At 42.3% G+C, this 14,049-nt stretch overlaps 1 protein-coding gene across 9 annotated transcripts in view; it reads left to right on the top strand.

Annotated features, from left to right (window-relative positions):
• myo6a (myosin VIa) overlaps window positions 1–14,049 on the top strand; it is a 111,487-nt gene that overhangs the window by 73,213 nt on the left and 24,225 nt on the right. For all 9 annotated transcript variants that reach the window (XM_067481155.1, XM_067481156.1, XM_067481154.1 and 6 more), the window contains 6 exons: window positions 1,517–1,647; window positions 1,754–1,831; window positions 3,068–3,197; window positions 6,038–6,128; window positions 9,970–10,120; window positions 11,867–12,075. In XM_067481155.1, coding sequence (XP_067337256.1) covers window positions 1,517–1,647; window positions 1,754–1,831; window positions 3,068–3,197; window positions 6,038–6,128; window positions 9,970–10,120; window positions 11,867–12,075 — 790 coding nt within the window. The remainder of the gene's footprint in view (window positions 1–1,516; window positions 1,648–1,753; window positions 1,832–3,067; window positions 3,198–6,037; window positions 6,129–9,969; window positions 10,121–11,866; window positions 12,076–14,049) is intronic.

Here is a 14,049-nt window from a genome sequence, read left to right as displayed (position 1 = left end):
ATTGTAAGTAGAACAACGATTATTTATTGATTTATTTTTAAATGGGCTCATTTTCCGTAATTAATCATTAAGGTTTAGTGATTTCAATGAAAAGATAAGACTTTATTGATTGAACAGTGGGGAATATAAAGATTAAAAATTGAAAAAGGTACAGGATTACAGGATACATATGTATAAATTACAGAAACAACATTGAATTCAGAAATGTAATATTGCACCTAACGTTATGATATTACACTGAGATTTTGAAAATACTGTAATTAATTTAAACTGAACGGCTTCATGCTGTGGAGGGGTATGACAGAAAACACTAGAAGGACTTTGGTAATTTGATGGCAGTTCTGCAGCGAGGACGCCTCAATTACACCAAATGCCAACTAGCAACATCTGTCTGCTGTGAAAGAGGTCTGAAAATGATCCCTTTTGAAATGAGCTTTCAAAGCAAAATGAGACGACCAACAATGCTTCAAAGAGGCCAAATCACCTGTGTTTACAGGGATCTAAATTAAAAAGAGAATCATTGTGAATGCGTCAAGAGGAACAGTCAGGAAAGTCATGACAACATCAGCACAGACAGACTCCTCTGACTAAAAGGGAACAGGGGCACAGAGTTTACACAGGAAGCTAATTGGCTTAAAGTCTGATATGACTCAGCTGTGTAGCAGCATTTTGCTTCTGAAACTGTTTGTTTCCAAGTTTCAGAGCCGAACCACAGGATAGAATGTTTGGGTGTTTGTGCCACACCAGAGAATCACAGTGTCTTTCCTCACGGTTCACCATGATAAATGGAATTACATGGAATGAATCTAATCACTAAAGTACGTTTAAAAAAACAGTGTGTGAATTCTCCATGACACTTCAGCCATGGCTCCACCATGATGTTGACCTTTGCATGATTTCTGCTTAGTCTGCTACAGCTATCCACCCATATCATCACCATCTTTGGCAGCAGTTCATATTTCCGTGTTCCCTCAGGATGAACATAATCAATTGTATTAACTCCTTAATGTCATTAAATGTTTTAGCAAGTTAAAAAAATTCACCATCATTAGATTCGATTTTTAATTTGGCCAGTACGTTAGTTTCTAACTACTTTCTAATGACCTTTTCAACTGGCTGAGATTTTTTTTTCTTTTTTTCTCAGCGCTAATTAGCAAATGCCATCTAAGCTAAGATGGAGACCACAGAATATTGAATGTGAGAACGTGATGACCTGATCCTTTACCTCAAATCACCGCTGTTATCACAGTTTAACCTGCCGCTCTGACACAATTGTAGAACATTACTCTTGTTCTACAAAATCCTATTTTTCATTTGGAGAAAGATCACAAAGGTTAAATGTTTTTTGCTAAAGAAGAAGCATAATGTTTTTCAGGAGCCATCATATCAAAGAAGGAAGAGGCACAACTGTGAATCTGACATTGATGGCGACGTTTTGATGCTTTTTATTTTGATCCATCAGGCAGTAAAATGAGCAAATGTGCTCGCTCTCTAAAACGCTTCCCTGCTTCCGTAGGTATGGTGTCGGTGCTGGACCTGATGCAGGGCGGCTTCCCCTCCAGAGCTCCTTTCCACGAACTCTACAACATGTACCAGAAGTACATGCCTCCCAAACTCACCCGCCTCGACCCACGTCTCTTCTGCAAGGTGAGTCCTCAACATCTCAGCACCAGCCTTGATCCAAACTCTTATTCACATTTTCAAACTGCGATATTCTTCATGTTCATCGCTGCCCTACACGTTTGTGTTGCAGGCTTTATTCAAAGCTCTGGGACTGAATGAGAATGACTACAAGTTCGGCCTGACCAGAGTGTTTTTCCGGCCGGGAAAGGTGAGAATCTCTGCGAACCTGCTTTATCCCTCCCCTCACATCCGCTAATATAGGTATTGTCCCCGAGTACATAGACAATACATTCAGAGCGCGAGTGCATTAGTCATTTTGGCTGCTGGGGTGAGGTGAGATGAGGTTTTCGAACAAGCCAGAACCAACAGATGGGGTTTTTATTTCTCCATCCGATGAATAATTCATTACACTTGGGTTAGACATGTGGTTTCCAGAGGGGCTTCGTGACAGTGGCTGCACACACACTGTGACACTGTAGGTTTAGCTCAGAGGAATAAATAAATACTTATGTCGTCTATTGGCTCAACTCAAATGCTTTCATTACCCTTCAGATCTCTGTGGAAGTGTCAGCGATGTGATGTTTGCTCCGGAGGTGATAATAAGACATGAGATCACACAGCACTTGCAAATAATTGTTTGCGTCTGCAAGGAGCTTTATATGATTTCAGCTTCCTGCTTTTGCAAACCTTAGTGAGCAGAAAAGTATGTGTTAGGCTTTAGCTAATGTGTCCTGAGGCAAAGCTCCAGTCCTGGTGATTCTTTTCACAAAAATAAGTGATTTGTTCAGGCCGCTCTGAGGGAAAACACGGTCATATGAATCTTTGGACATTCAAAAGCTGAAGGGCTGCTACCTGACAGCTACCTTTTTACCACTGATCAAAGTTAGAAGACTGTCGATAGAAAGTGGAGAATTGTGAACTCAGCGCCTTCTTTTGTGTTCGAGGTTTGGAAGTGCAGTGGTCTCCACACAAAAAGCTAATCATCTATACATACTTAGCATGGATGCTCATGCAAAAGGAGTTTTTTAGTATGGGAGATCAATATCGCTGATTTCCAACACAATATTGTGCTCATGTTGTGCTGTGAGCTACCAGCTGAAATTGGCCATGCGTGACAAATTTTTGCAGATCTACAATTTCAGTTAAAAGGAACCAACCATACTGTAAAATCTCCTGTCCTGTAAACCACCAACACGTTTCTTCTTCAGGTTTCTTTTGCACAATTTCCTACTCTTGCATGGACCATCTGGGCCATCATGTCCCCTCAGGGATTAATAAAGTATTTCTGATTCTGAACACACATGGGATTTGTTGACAACAAGAAAAAGAGTTTAACTACTGCATCTCAGACATGTCCTGTAATTACACATGGACGCAGTTAGATTAAAGAAGTATAACTGCGCACAATCACTTCTGACCACATGTTTCTTGTGTTTCTGTCCAGTTTGCAGAGTTTGACCAGATCATGAAGTCGGACCCGGACCACCTGGCCGAGCTGGTGAAGAAAGTCAACAAGTGGCTCATCCACAGCCGCTGGAAGAAGGTCCAGTGGTGCGCTCTGTCCGTCATCAAATGTAAGCAACATCACGTGTGCTCTGCTGTCCTCAGGGTTCCACAGGGACAACAAGGAATGTGTGTGAATGTCATTGTTACTAACAGAGGTGGCCCCACTCTTAGTGAGCACAAGTAAAAGTGCAAGTACTTACCTACAAAGCTACTCCTCTACAAGTAAAAGACAGATTTCTGCCACAAACTTACTTACTATAAGTACTATATATATATATATATACTTTGGTTTTAACCACATTATAAAAACTTGCAACTAAAACTAAAATAAATCATATCACCTCCAAAAACTTCAAAGCTGTACTTCAGTGCAGTACTCCTACGTACCACCTCTGGTTATAAAAAATTTTTAAGTTTTGATCCAACTGCTGGACACACACGTTCACTGATAATAATAGAAACGTGTATTAATAATCAATAATAATCACACACACTAAATATGTATTTGTAATAAAATCCTTAAATGTTTGATCAGGTCATTTTTGTAGGTCTGTTTAGTTATTTGTTAAAATAGTTTTACCTACTGGCATCAATGTATTATTTTAGGCTTGAATGTTTCCTGGAATGGAATTTTGTAATTGCAGGTGGTGCATGGTACCTACATTTACATGGATGGAGCAAAGCAGCTGTTGCTTATCCTCCTACAAATTGAGTTCTTCCCTTCTATAACCTAAACCTTATTATCTGGTTTGTAGAAATCTCACATTCTGTTTGGCAGCGTTAAACTAACCCACCTGCCTGAATCTGTGCAGTTCGTAGAAGGTTAAGTAATTCGCCACACGTCTGTTGCTCGCGTACTGACCTCGACCGCCGCTTTCGCTACGGATTGTTGTTGTTTGCCTCAGTGTAAGTTGGGGCCGTCGTGCTGGAAACCCAATCATGCAAACAAGGCACAGACGGCTCCGGAAAACGCCCAGGGGCCTTGTGGACGGAGCGGCTAGTGACAGCAAAACAAACCGCCGGGCGGTGTCTGTGCAGCAGAGAGGCTGTGTGACAGACTGCTGTTAATAATGTGAGGCTCAGCTCCTGGAGGAGTGTTTATCACTGCAGTGTCTGAGGAGGCTTCACGTCAGTCGCTGCAGGTGGCGATGAAAACACTTTGCTCTCACTTAGTGTGTTTGCGTGTGTGTGTTGATCAGGCTTAATCTGTGTAATTTGTTCTGTTTTGCCCATTCAGTCCGTCTCTTTCCTGTTGCGCTCTCAATTCCATTTGTCCTTTTGTTCCCCCTCCCTCACCACTGTCTGTCCTCACCTCTCGCCCGGGCTTTGTTCTTCTCTATTGATCTAATTGAAAACAAGCTTGATTGGCAGGACCCCAGCAGGAGCAGTCATCGTATCTCTCTAAGAATAAATACGTATATCCAGTCCACGAGGTTTATGATTTCACTGCGGCTGCAGATGAAAAGGCATTTCCAGTACAATCAGTCAGTGCACATTCGTTCAGCTCTGCCACTGATGTGTATCAGTTGTTGTGCAGGTGTTAAATATTCACAGGTCATAAGAAGATGAAATTAATTTGGCAGCAAACAGCAACGTTATCGATCTGTCTCTATTCATCTCCCCCGTTTTCTCTCTTTCTCCCCAATTTCCTTAATTCCCTTTGGTGCCAACGCGATTCAGTGGCCCGGAAGGAGCATCTACTGTATGTTGGCGAAGAGTTGGGAAGCATCAAATCAAATCACAAACCCTTTTTTAAAATAATTAGGAAGTGCAGAATGTGAAGCAGCACTAAAGCAGTTGCTGCAAACCTGATCCGAACAGGAATACAGAGCATCATGAGTGTTGGCAGGATATGTTTATAATTACATAAACTTCTTAAAAGTTGATACTCTGCAGTTCCTATTTTCTCCCTGACTAAGGGTTTTAGTGCTGGACTGCTGGTGTTTGTCAGTGGTTTGTCAGGCAAAAACAAATGTGAGGCACTGAAATGAGCTGTGAAGCCTGTTGTGCATTTGTGTTTACCGTGAAATGGCTGACAAGCAAGTTTGGCTTCTTTAGAAAAAAGAAATCTTACCTTTGATATTGGTATCACATGTTGTAAGGTGAGCCCCAGGCTTCTGGATCACCTGGTTGGGATGTTATCAACCTGTTCAGTGGCTCATTATCAGCCCATACACCTGGCTGAGTATGTCCCCACTCTACCTGCCAGTACTGTAGGTACAGTAGGTGGACTTCAGACCCCACTGCAAATAAGACAAGTAGCATTAATTACCACACAGCTTCTGAGACAGGGGACACTGACTGGTCAGTCCTCTGAGGAGCCCTGCTGCATCTCTCACATGCCAGAAAACCTTAGATCAAACAACTGCTTTTGGAGAAACTGCCCACTTCTTTTGGTCTCGTGTGGTGTAGGAAGTGTCCTTACATGAAAAGTACTAATGTTCTGTCTGCCTTGGCTCCTGCACGGCCTCATTGTTCAACCAATCAGTTTAGACTTTCATTAATGACGGTTCCTACTTTTCTAGCACCTGTCTTTAAATAGACACTGAAAACAAATCCCTTTGAGCGACTCAAAAACAGGATCTTCCTCCAACAGGTTTGTCCCTTCGGATAATAGCACAACAAGAACTTGCAGGCCCCCTAATGAGGCCCGGGTGTGAAGGTGGTTTGAACGTTTTGTGTTTGCTGCACCGTTTCTGGTACTTTTGTAAAACACAGTGAATTTCCCTCCAGGAGTCTGACACTGTGCTGCTGTCCCAATATTTCAGGAGTATCGTGTCCTCAGAGTCATTCCGAGCTATAAACACTTTATAAGACCCTTCATATTGTTGTTTTCTAGCATAATGGGGCCTGTGGAGTTTTGAAGACTGCATGAAATTAACCATTGTTTCTCTTCTTTCTCTCCCAGTGAAGAACAAGATTCTGTACCGGGCCAGCGCCTGCATCCAGATGCAAAAGACGGTTCGGATGTGGCTCTGCAGGAAGAAACACAAGCCTCGGTGGGTCGTCTTTCTTTGTCTTACTTTCACCTTTGCTCCGTCCTTACGTCCAGTTCTGCCCATTTCCTCCCCCTCTAGCTCAACCCACCATTCTTCACCTCACCTCCTTCTTCACCAGGTCAAAATGAAAAGACCATAAAGGGGGAAGTGGCTGTGTGTATAATCAAAGTTAGAATCTAAAGTACAAAGAAGAGCTATTTTTCATTCTCGTGCCCTTTTTAGTGAGCGTGGTGAGATATTGACTTCCCGTCTTTCCCTCAAAATCCTGCTTTGTCCTCTATTTTCAAATGTTTATACTATCGTATATTTATTCTTTTTTTTTGGATTCCTGCTTTGAGTCGGTCCTCTCCCTCCTCTCTTACTCTCATCCTCCCCTTTCAAATCCTCTCGTTTTCCTTATGTCAACTGTTTTACATCCCTCCTTTGTTTCTTACCCTGTTACGTTCTCTCTGTCCATCATCATTCAGACTCTTTGTTCCTTTTCCCCTTTCATTAGGCAGTTTTTCATCCTAACCTTCTTCAGATCACAATCATCTTCCTCCTCTCTTTTTCAGATTCCTTTCCTCTCTTTCCTCCTCCTCTTCCTTCTTGCACATCACCACTTCACCTCCTTCTGGCCCTGTTCCCTGTCTCCTCTCTTTCTCCTTGTCTCCTTCTTCATCTGCCACTATTTCACATATACGTGCATGCAGACAAACACACTGCCTGGGAGACTGTCGCCTGGCGACACGTACAACTCTGTTTATTACCTCACATATTTGATGATAAACAGTGACTGAGGGGGTTGCAGGTGGGAGGTGAGATGGAGAATGCAGGTGAAGAAGAGACTTTTTTTCCCCCTCAACAGGGGATTTCAGGCTCATCTGGCAACCTGCTGGTGCACACTAACCGGCTGTGTGATTGTGTTTGGGTGTTCTGCTGATGAGGTGCTGTGTGTGTGTGTGTGTGCTGGGTCGGGTATTTATCACTGGGGTGGAGTCTGTGCAAACAGATAAATTAGCAAGAAAAAATTACATTTAACAAAAGAAATGTGCTCCAAACAAATCACAATGCATCATGCAGCACGTCCATGCCTCCACGGGTCAGAGCTGTTTTGACTGCAAAGGGGGAGGGGTCTTCACATTTTTTAGCAAGTGGTTTTAATATAGTTGACGACTGAAAACAATGAAGGCATGTGAATAATAAAATATTGATTTACATAGATGCAAAAATTAATATTCATAAATGTAGATGAAGTGTGTAGAAGGTCAGCCACCATAATCATAATCCCAGAAATTTGTTAAATATTAATATTATCTAATTTTCACTAGGGTTGAAGAAGTTAATGAGATAGATTGACAGATAGGATTATTTATTCTAATCATAATTCATGTCATTGCAGCACCGTAAGAGATCAACACCACGTGAGTGCAGATACGTCAATGTTTGAAAACAGCTTAGATTAAAAAAAGGCAGCAGATAATTGCTGTGCACTTAAGTGTATCAACAGTTAAATGACAGCTGCGGTGGCACATAGGTGCAAAACATAGTGACATCTCACAAAACAAAGAAGAAGACATGACATTTTTACAAAACAGAAGAAGGAAAAAACAACGCAGCTTGTTGGTGCTTGGACAGAGCAAAGCCAGTTAATATCAGTGTCAGTATGTGGAACTGAACCCTCACGTCAATCACTGCTTCCTGAAATGTCATGTTTTGCACTTACGGGCCACCGTACACGACAGATTGAAAACATGTAGTATATTTTATCCCTGTTATAGAAAAGAAGTTTAGCCGATAATTGGAAGTTGCATGGTTCTGTATATGTTCTACAGGAGTGCGATTACAGACAGAAGTGGCTTTAATTACTAGAACAACCTCAGCACGGTTCTGTTGTCGTCTTCTCTCAGAGTCTTTTCTTTACCGCACAATTACTTCTTTGCCCCTGAAATTTTTACTGGTCCAGGGCAGAGAACAAACATTAACCATTTAAAGTGGCTGCATCAATTTGAGCTGCTAGAACAGTCCCCACTGCAACACATTAATGAACACAGGGAGGGCAGGGATGCAATTATAACCGAGGACAAAAGTGAGATAAATGAAGCAAGAGACCATCCAGTGTTTGTGCTGCCATGTTGTGAGGCTCCTGCCGCTGTATTTATTCAATGTACTGAATGTAGTTTATTACATGTCCTCACTAGCAAACAAACAGGACTGAAAACAGCAGCTCCTCTGGAGGACAGTTTGTCTTCCTACACTAAATATAAAGAACAATCATTGGAGTTGGTTTTACTGATTTCATTTCCAAACACTAGTGACTTTCTTCTTATTGAAATACAGTTGTATGGTACAGGCTGTGCTGAAGCTGCTCACTCTTGCAGCCGCACCAATTGCAGCTGGGAGTCGGACGAAACGAGCACTTGTGATTGATCGGACAGTTTAGTGAATCGTTAGTGGCCGACCTGATGTACCAGAAAAGAAACCTTTAAACATGGGGTCATTATCAAAAACCTAATTATGCTAAATCAAGGGTTGGAGCAGGGAATCGTGATTGAGATTATTGTGCAAGTAATTTGTCAGCGCTGCGAGAGTGTAGATGAAGCCTTATTGGCTGCTAAAGGGACTCGTACGTGAACTTATTACCCACAGACAAGATCAGCAGCATTTCACTGCTGGCTGCTGCGGTTTCCCACCCTGTTAACGTGTAGGAATGTTGAATGCTTTTGATTTGTGGCTGAACCGAAATTTCCACACAAGTAACATTTGACTCGTTTAACTTTTTAAGTCCGGTAGGACACATCTCTCACACTGACATTGAAGGACCACTCCACCAATTGTGAACATCTGGATTTGTTTGTTAGCACACACAGCTTATTGTCTTCTGCGGCTCTTTGGAGGCAGCAAAGTTATCGGGATCATCGTAGGTACACGTTTTTAGAATTAAGGGGTCTTCTAAACCATTGCTACAGTTCAAATGATGTGTGTACCAGAGATGGTGGACAGTAAATCAGGACATCCTCTGTCAGCCGTCCCTGATTCTCCAAGTAAAAGTGTGATTAACATATATCATAGACAGTGGTACATGACTCAGAGTTTACTCACCTCTAGGCCCTGGATGCACCGAAACTCTTTTGGTTAAATAATCATTGCAAAAGCTTAACAACCGACTCAGAAAGTCAAGTGTGCCCATACGTGTTGGTGTATTTTGTAATGACTTAGCCCATATTTAATAAAGGCCTTTTATGTTTTAACATCTATGAAATTGGATTTTCCTGCCACAGCCCACCCACAGATGTGGGCATATTTAAAATTTTTATTTATTTATTTTTTACTAATGTGAGCTGACTCAGAAAATATCCGGATACTTCATTAAAAGAAATTAACTCCCAAACCGCTGTGCAGTTTTGGCAAGAAACATTCCGTCACACTGCGTCTTAAATGAAACACTTTGGGATTCTGGGTCAATTTGAGATGAATTAGGTAAAAACATATTCATCGACAAAGCTTCCAAGGTTCTTTGTTCCCAATCAAGTTGCTTCATGTAGCTGGTAAAGGAGTCGTCCGTGAATTCCAGTGTCGGTGGTTTGATTCCTGATTCCTCCTGGTCACACGTCCAAGTGTACTGAAACCGAAACACATCCCACAACCGGATGACGTGTAATTTACAGTTTCCTCATTATCCTGGCTGCATTTGCATTTACGTTTATTTTTTTAAGTGAACAATATTGTATCTGTACTTTGACTGGAGTGACATTTTAAATGCAGGACTTTTACCTAAAGCTGATTGTTTGTCCAGCCCAGGAAATACAAAATCCTTGTTTGACCTGTATCCACTCATCAAGATTTTGTGTCCGTGCTTTAGAATCGACGGGTTAGTCAAGGTGCGTAACCTGAAGGAGAGGATGGGTCGCTTCAACGAGGTGGTGGCCGGGCTGAAGGAGGGCAAACAGGAGATGAGCAAACAGATCCAGGGGCTGGAGGCTGCCGTTGACGCCCTGATAGTCAAAATAAAGGTATGTACCATAATCAGTTTGATATGCAGCCTGTCTGGCTGTGGATGCGCTCGTAGTATTCAATTATGAATTATATATAACGCCTGAATTCTTCCATATTCTCCAGTAAAAGCCTTTGTGTCTGCCGTGGCAGAGAGGGATGGTTTGGTTTTAAAAATAGCATATCCATGGGTATTGAGGAGCGTGCCACTCACTCTCTGAAAATGATGGACAGCATGAAATTAAACCATATTCTGCTGCAGCCTGACAGGAAGGTGGTGCATCAATTCACTGCCTGACAAAAGAGGAGAGATTGGATCCCAGGATTTTTCCAAAACAGATTGATGAAGACCAGGTCGGGGTGGTTTTCCTGGTGTGACATCAAGAGCAGTTTGGTTCAGACATATTTGCCCAGAATGATGTATTGTCTACGCTGTGGACTTCTCATTATCGAGATGATATTTGCAGTTGAACTGGATTAAATTGTGGGCTTTAAGTCCACCCTCTTTCCAGTTAATCTTCTCTTTGAATGTCATGCATTTTAAATGTTCTAGAGTAGTTTTTTTATGCTTGATTTTCATAATTTAGTCTTGCTGTCTTCTCTACCCCACTTTTCTTCATATTTCTGAGAGTGCGGAGCACTGCAGGTGCTCAATGCAGTAAATGGGATTAAAGGGACAAACACGGGTCGAGGGTCTCTGGGTGAGACTCTGCTGCCCTAAAGCTTTGTTGTAGGGTAACTGCCTGTCAGAGGATAAAGGTTGCAGTGACAGCAGATTCATATGAATATTCATACACCATGAGACGTTAACACATTTCCTTCCTCGGGTTTACACTGCCACCCCGTGTGCCGGTGTCAGCTGTCATACTGGGCTACTGATGGTGCTTGAATAAGGAGGAATATGTGAGAATTCCTGATGCCCCCAACTGGGGTCTTCTTGCATAATGCTTTTCAGCATCTCTCTGCAGCTCTGATATTAAAATACGGTAAATTATAGGCAGTGAGTACAGAAGCTGGGATGTTGCTGAATCCTAATGGTTTCTAGGTGGTTGCTAAGGTGTCTGTAGGTGGTTGCTATGGACTGAAATGTACATACTGGGTTTAACAGAATAACTTTATTTGAAACTGACCCACTGAGGACAAGCACTCAATATGTTACTAACCTACTAATTGATACTTAAGGCATAGGAACGAGTTTCAAGTTTGGATTTAAGCATCTCTGCAGAGTCTGATGTCAGCAGGGAGGTTACTCCAGAAGAAAGGGGGCATGATAGGAAAAGGTCCTGCAGTCGGCTGACTTTAACTGTGTGGACAGACAGGAAATGAAATCTAAGGTTTAAGGTCATCAGCTGGGTCTGATAGTGCACTTGCATTTAGGACTTTAGGACTTTAGGATGGCGTTTCTGTCAATATGGTTGTTTATTGCAAAAAATACAGACATGATAGGAGGTTTCATTTTATGTTCTTTGAAAAAAGGATCTAAAAATGCACGTCCAGCCTCTGTAAGCCTCAAAGGTTAATCAAACACGAACTGAATTAAACTCGTTTTGTTTTAATTTGGACAAAGAACCACAACTGTAAGTCAAAAAGAGGTCAGAGGTTGTGGACAGGGACAATCCCAGAGCTGATGGTTTCAGCTTTATTCGAGCTTGGCACCCTCTGTGGTTTTTAGAACATACCAGATTTAACCCATGTTTGATCTTCCAAATGATCCCCTGCTGTACAGAAACATGGTTATGAGTAGATTCTGATTTTGTGGCGTTCAGAGCACCATCATGAGCCGGATCGATATCGACCATGAGTACCAGGCCCTGGTAAGACGGTCGGAGCAGCTTCTGACGGCAATGCAGAACAAGAAGAAGGAGGAGGAGGAAAGGGAACGGCTGCGGCGCATTCAGGAGGAAATGGAGAGGGAGAAGAAGAGGAGGGAGGAGGAAGAGCAGCGCCGCAAGCAGGAGGAGGACGACAGGCGACTGTAAGTGTGTGTGTGTGTGTGTGTGTGTGTGTGTGTGTGTGTGTGTGTGTGTTGTAGCGCTTGTACATTTTCAGGCTGTGAACTACAGCTCAGATCCAAAGCTTTTGTTCATGTAAATAGCCACAAATTAACAGGCTCCTGTCAAAGTTCTGACCTGTCAAAAGCTGCTGTTAAGTGAAAACCGCGGTCAAACACACACTTTTAAAGATGCCGTGCAGGGATTTACATAATAAGACCGTGCTCCAAAAGGATTTGTTTTAGAGAAGCCGGTTTCTTGTTGCTTTCCAGATTTTTAGTTTTTATCTTGTGTACTGACTGACAGCAGCAGAAAAAGCTTCAATTCCTCTGTGTCCATCATTACAGGACAGGACACAGCCTCGCAGTGGAGGGAAAAAGCTCAACAAACAGTGTCTGTGTCCAAGGGAAATTTAAGTCATGTTTATTTCAAACAGTATTGGAAAAGAATTGAATTAACTGATTTAACGTGGGGCTCGTTCGACTTAGTTATGGTCTGATGGTGAACCGGTGCCTTAAAGACATCGTTGGTTCTGCTCAGTCTGGCTCCGTCTGTGCTGACAGTCGCCATGTAAAGATTCTAGTCTCTCAGTGTTTCTCACATCAGCTTCTTCAAACATCTTTAATATTTACAACCAGTATGAGCAACCGATGACGCGACTCTGGCTTTTTTGCATTCTTTCCTAATTTAGTGCTTTGTAAAATGATAGAACTTAGGATAAAACACATCTGGGCCAGTATGGAAAGACAATGGTGTAATCGCAGGTTATTATACCAACAGTTATGCACAACATTAACTTGCAGTTCTGCATAAAAACAGTATAAAGTATAAAATAAGTATTACAAAAGAAATGGTAAAAACACTGGACATTTGTCCTTCCTGCTAGTGGACATACTTTTTAATGCTCTTTCTTTGTCTCCTGGACTTGTTTCACTCTTTAGGTCTTTAAAGCATCATGGTGCTGACTGAGAGCTTTCAGTCTACTAGTGCACAACAGTTCAGAGGGAAATATTCAGAATAAATACTCAAAATACTTCAGTTCATTTAGAAGATACAACCCATTACAAAGAGCTAAAGATTAAGAACTGAATGTCATATCACGGGTTTACTTGAATCTCAGGGCGGATCTAAAAGTTTCCCTGCCTCCTCGGAGGACACCTGCCCCTGAATTACACAATACCTCTTATTTATTCAGTGTCTGTCTGCAGATCTGTGGCAGTTCAACCTTCTATAAGCCATTAGTGGTTAATACAGTGGATGAAATACAAAAGGACAAAATGCTCTTGAGCGCAAACTTAAAACCTCTCTGCCACATCCACATCCATGCATGTTTTACTGTAGGAGCTCAGAAATATCCTGGAAGTGTTGTAATTTCTGTATTCAGTCTAGCAGGCTGTTCTCATGCCCCCCTCTCTCACTAAATGACGCCATGTGAGTTGCCTGGTGCAATGTTGATTCCGTCACATGCTGCATGTGGTTGCACAGAAGATGAAAACTCCTGCAGAGATTGTGGCAGGCAGCATATCTTTCACTCAGGCTTGACCCCAACAATCCTCCCCTCCTGTGGCGGCACGGAAAGTCTTTGAGGAGGACTGATGGGGGCCATTGTGTTCGTCACAAACCACTAGTCGCTAATATAAGACATTAGAGACGGCGGCCCGCATTTTATGGCCCACTTTCTCTTTCCTTTAATCTTCTCCTCCGGCAAGTTATGAACTTCCCTTTGGAATCACCTGAAGGTCACCGTGTGGAGGTCGCGAAAGCTGCCGAGCGCCGGTCCTCCGAGCTGCTTCGGGAGCTTGATAAAGTCAGCGACCCTGTAATAGCTTGTTTTATGGGATTTCCCATTTCATCATACATGCAGTGCAGCTTTTATCCAAACTTTATTTACAGGGATGTTGATGGAAATTTCCCCATGAAAATTCCTTTAACACTGTGACCGTGGAGCACAATGTTTT

This window comes from Channa argus, chromosome 17 (assembly GCF_033026475.1).
Source record: "Channa argus isolate prfri chromosome 17, Channa argus male v1.0, whole genome shotgun sequence".
In the NCBI taxonomy this organism is placed as follows: Eukaryota; Metazoa; Chordata; class Actinopteri; order Anabantiformes; family Channidae; genus Channa; species Channa argus.
Note: the sequence above shows the minus strand (reverse complement) of the source record. Positions and strands in the feature narration are given on the sequence as shown.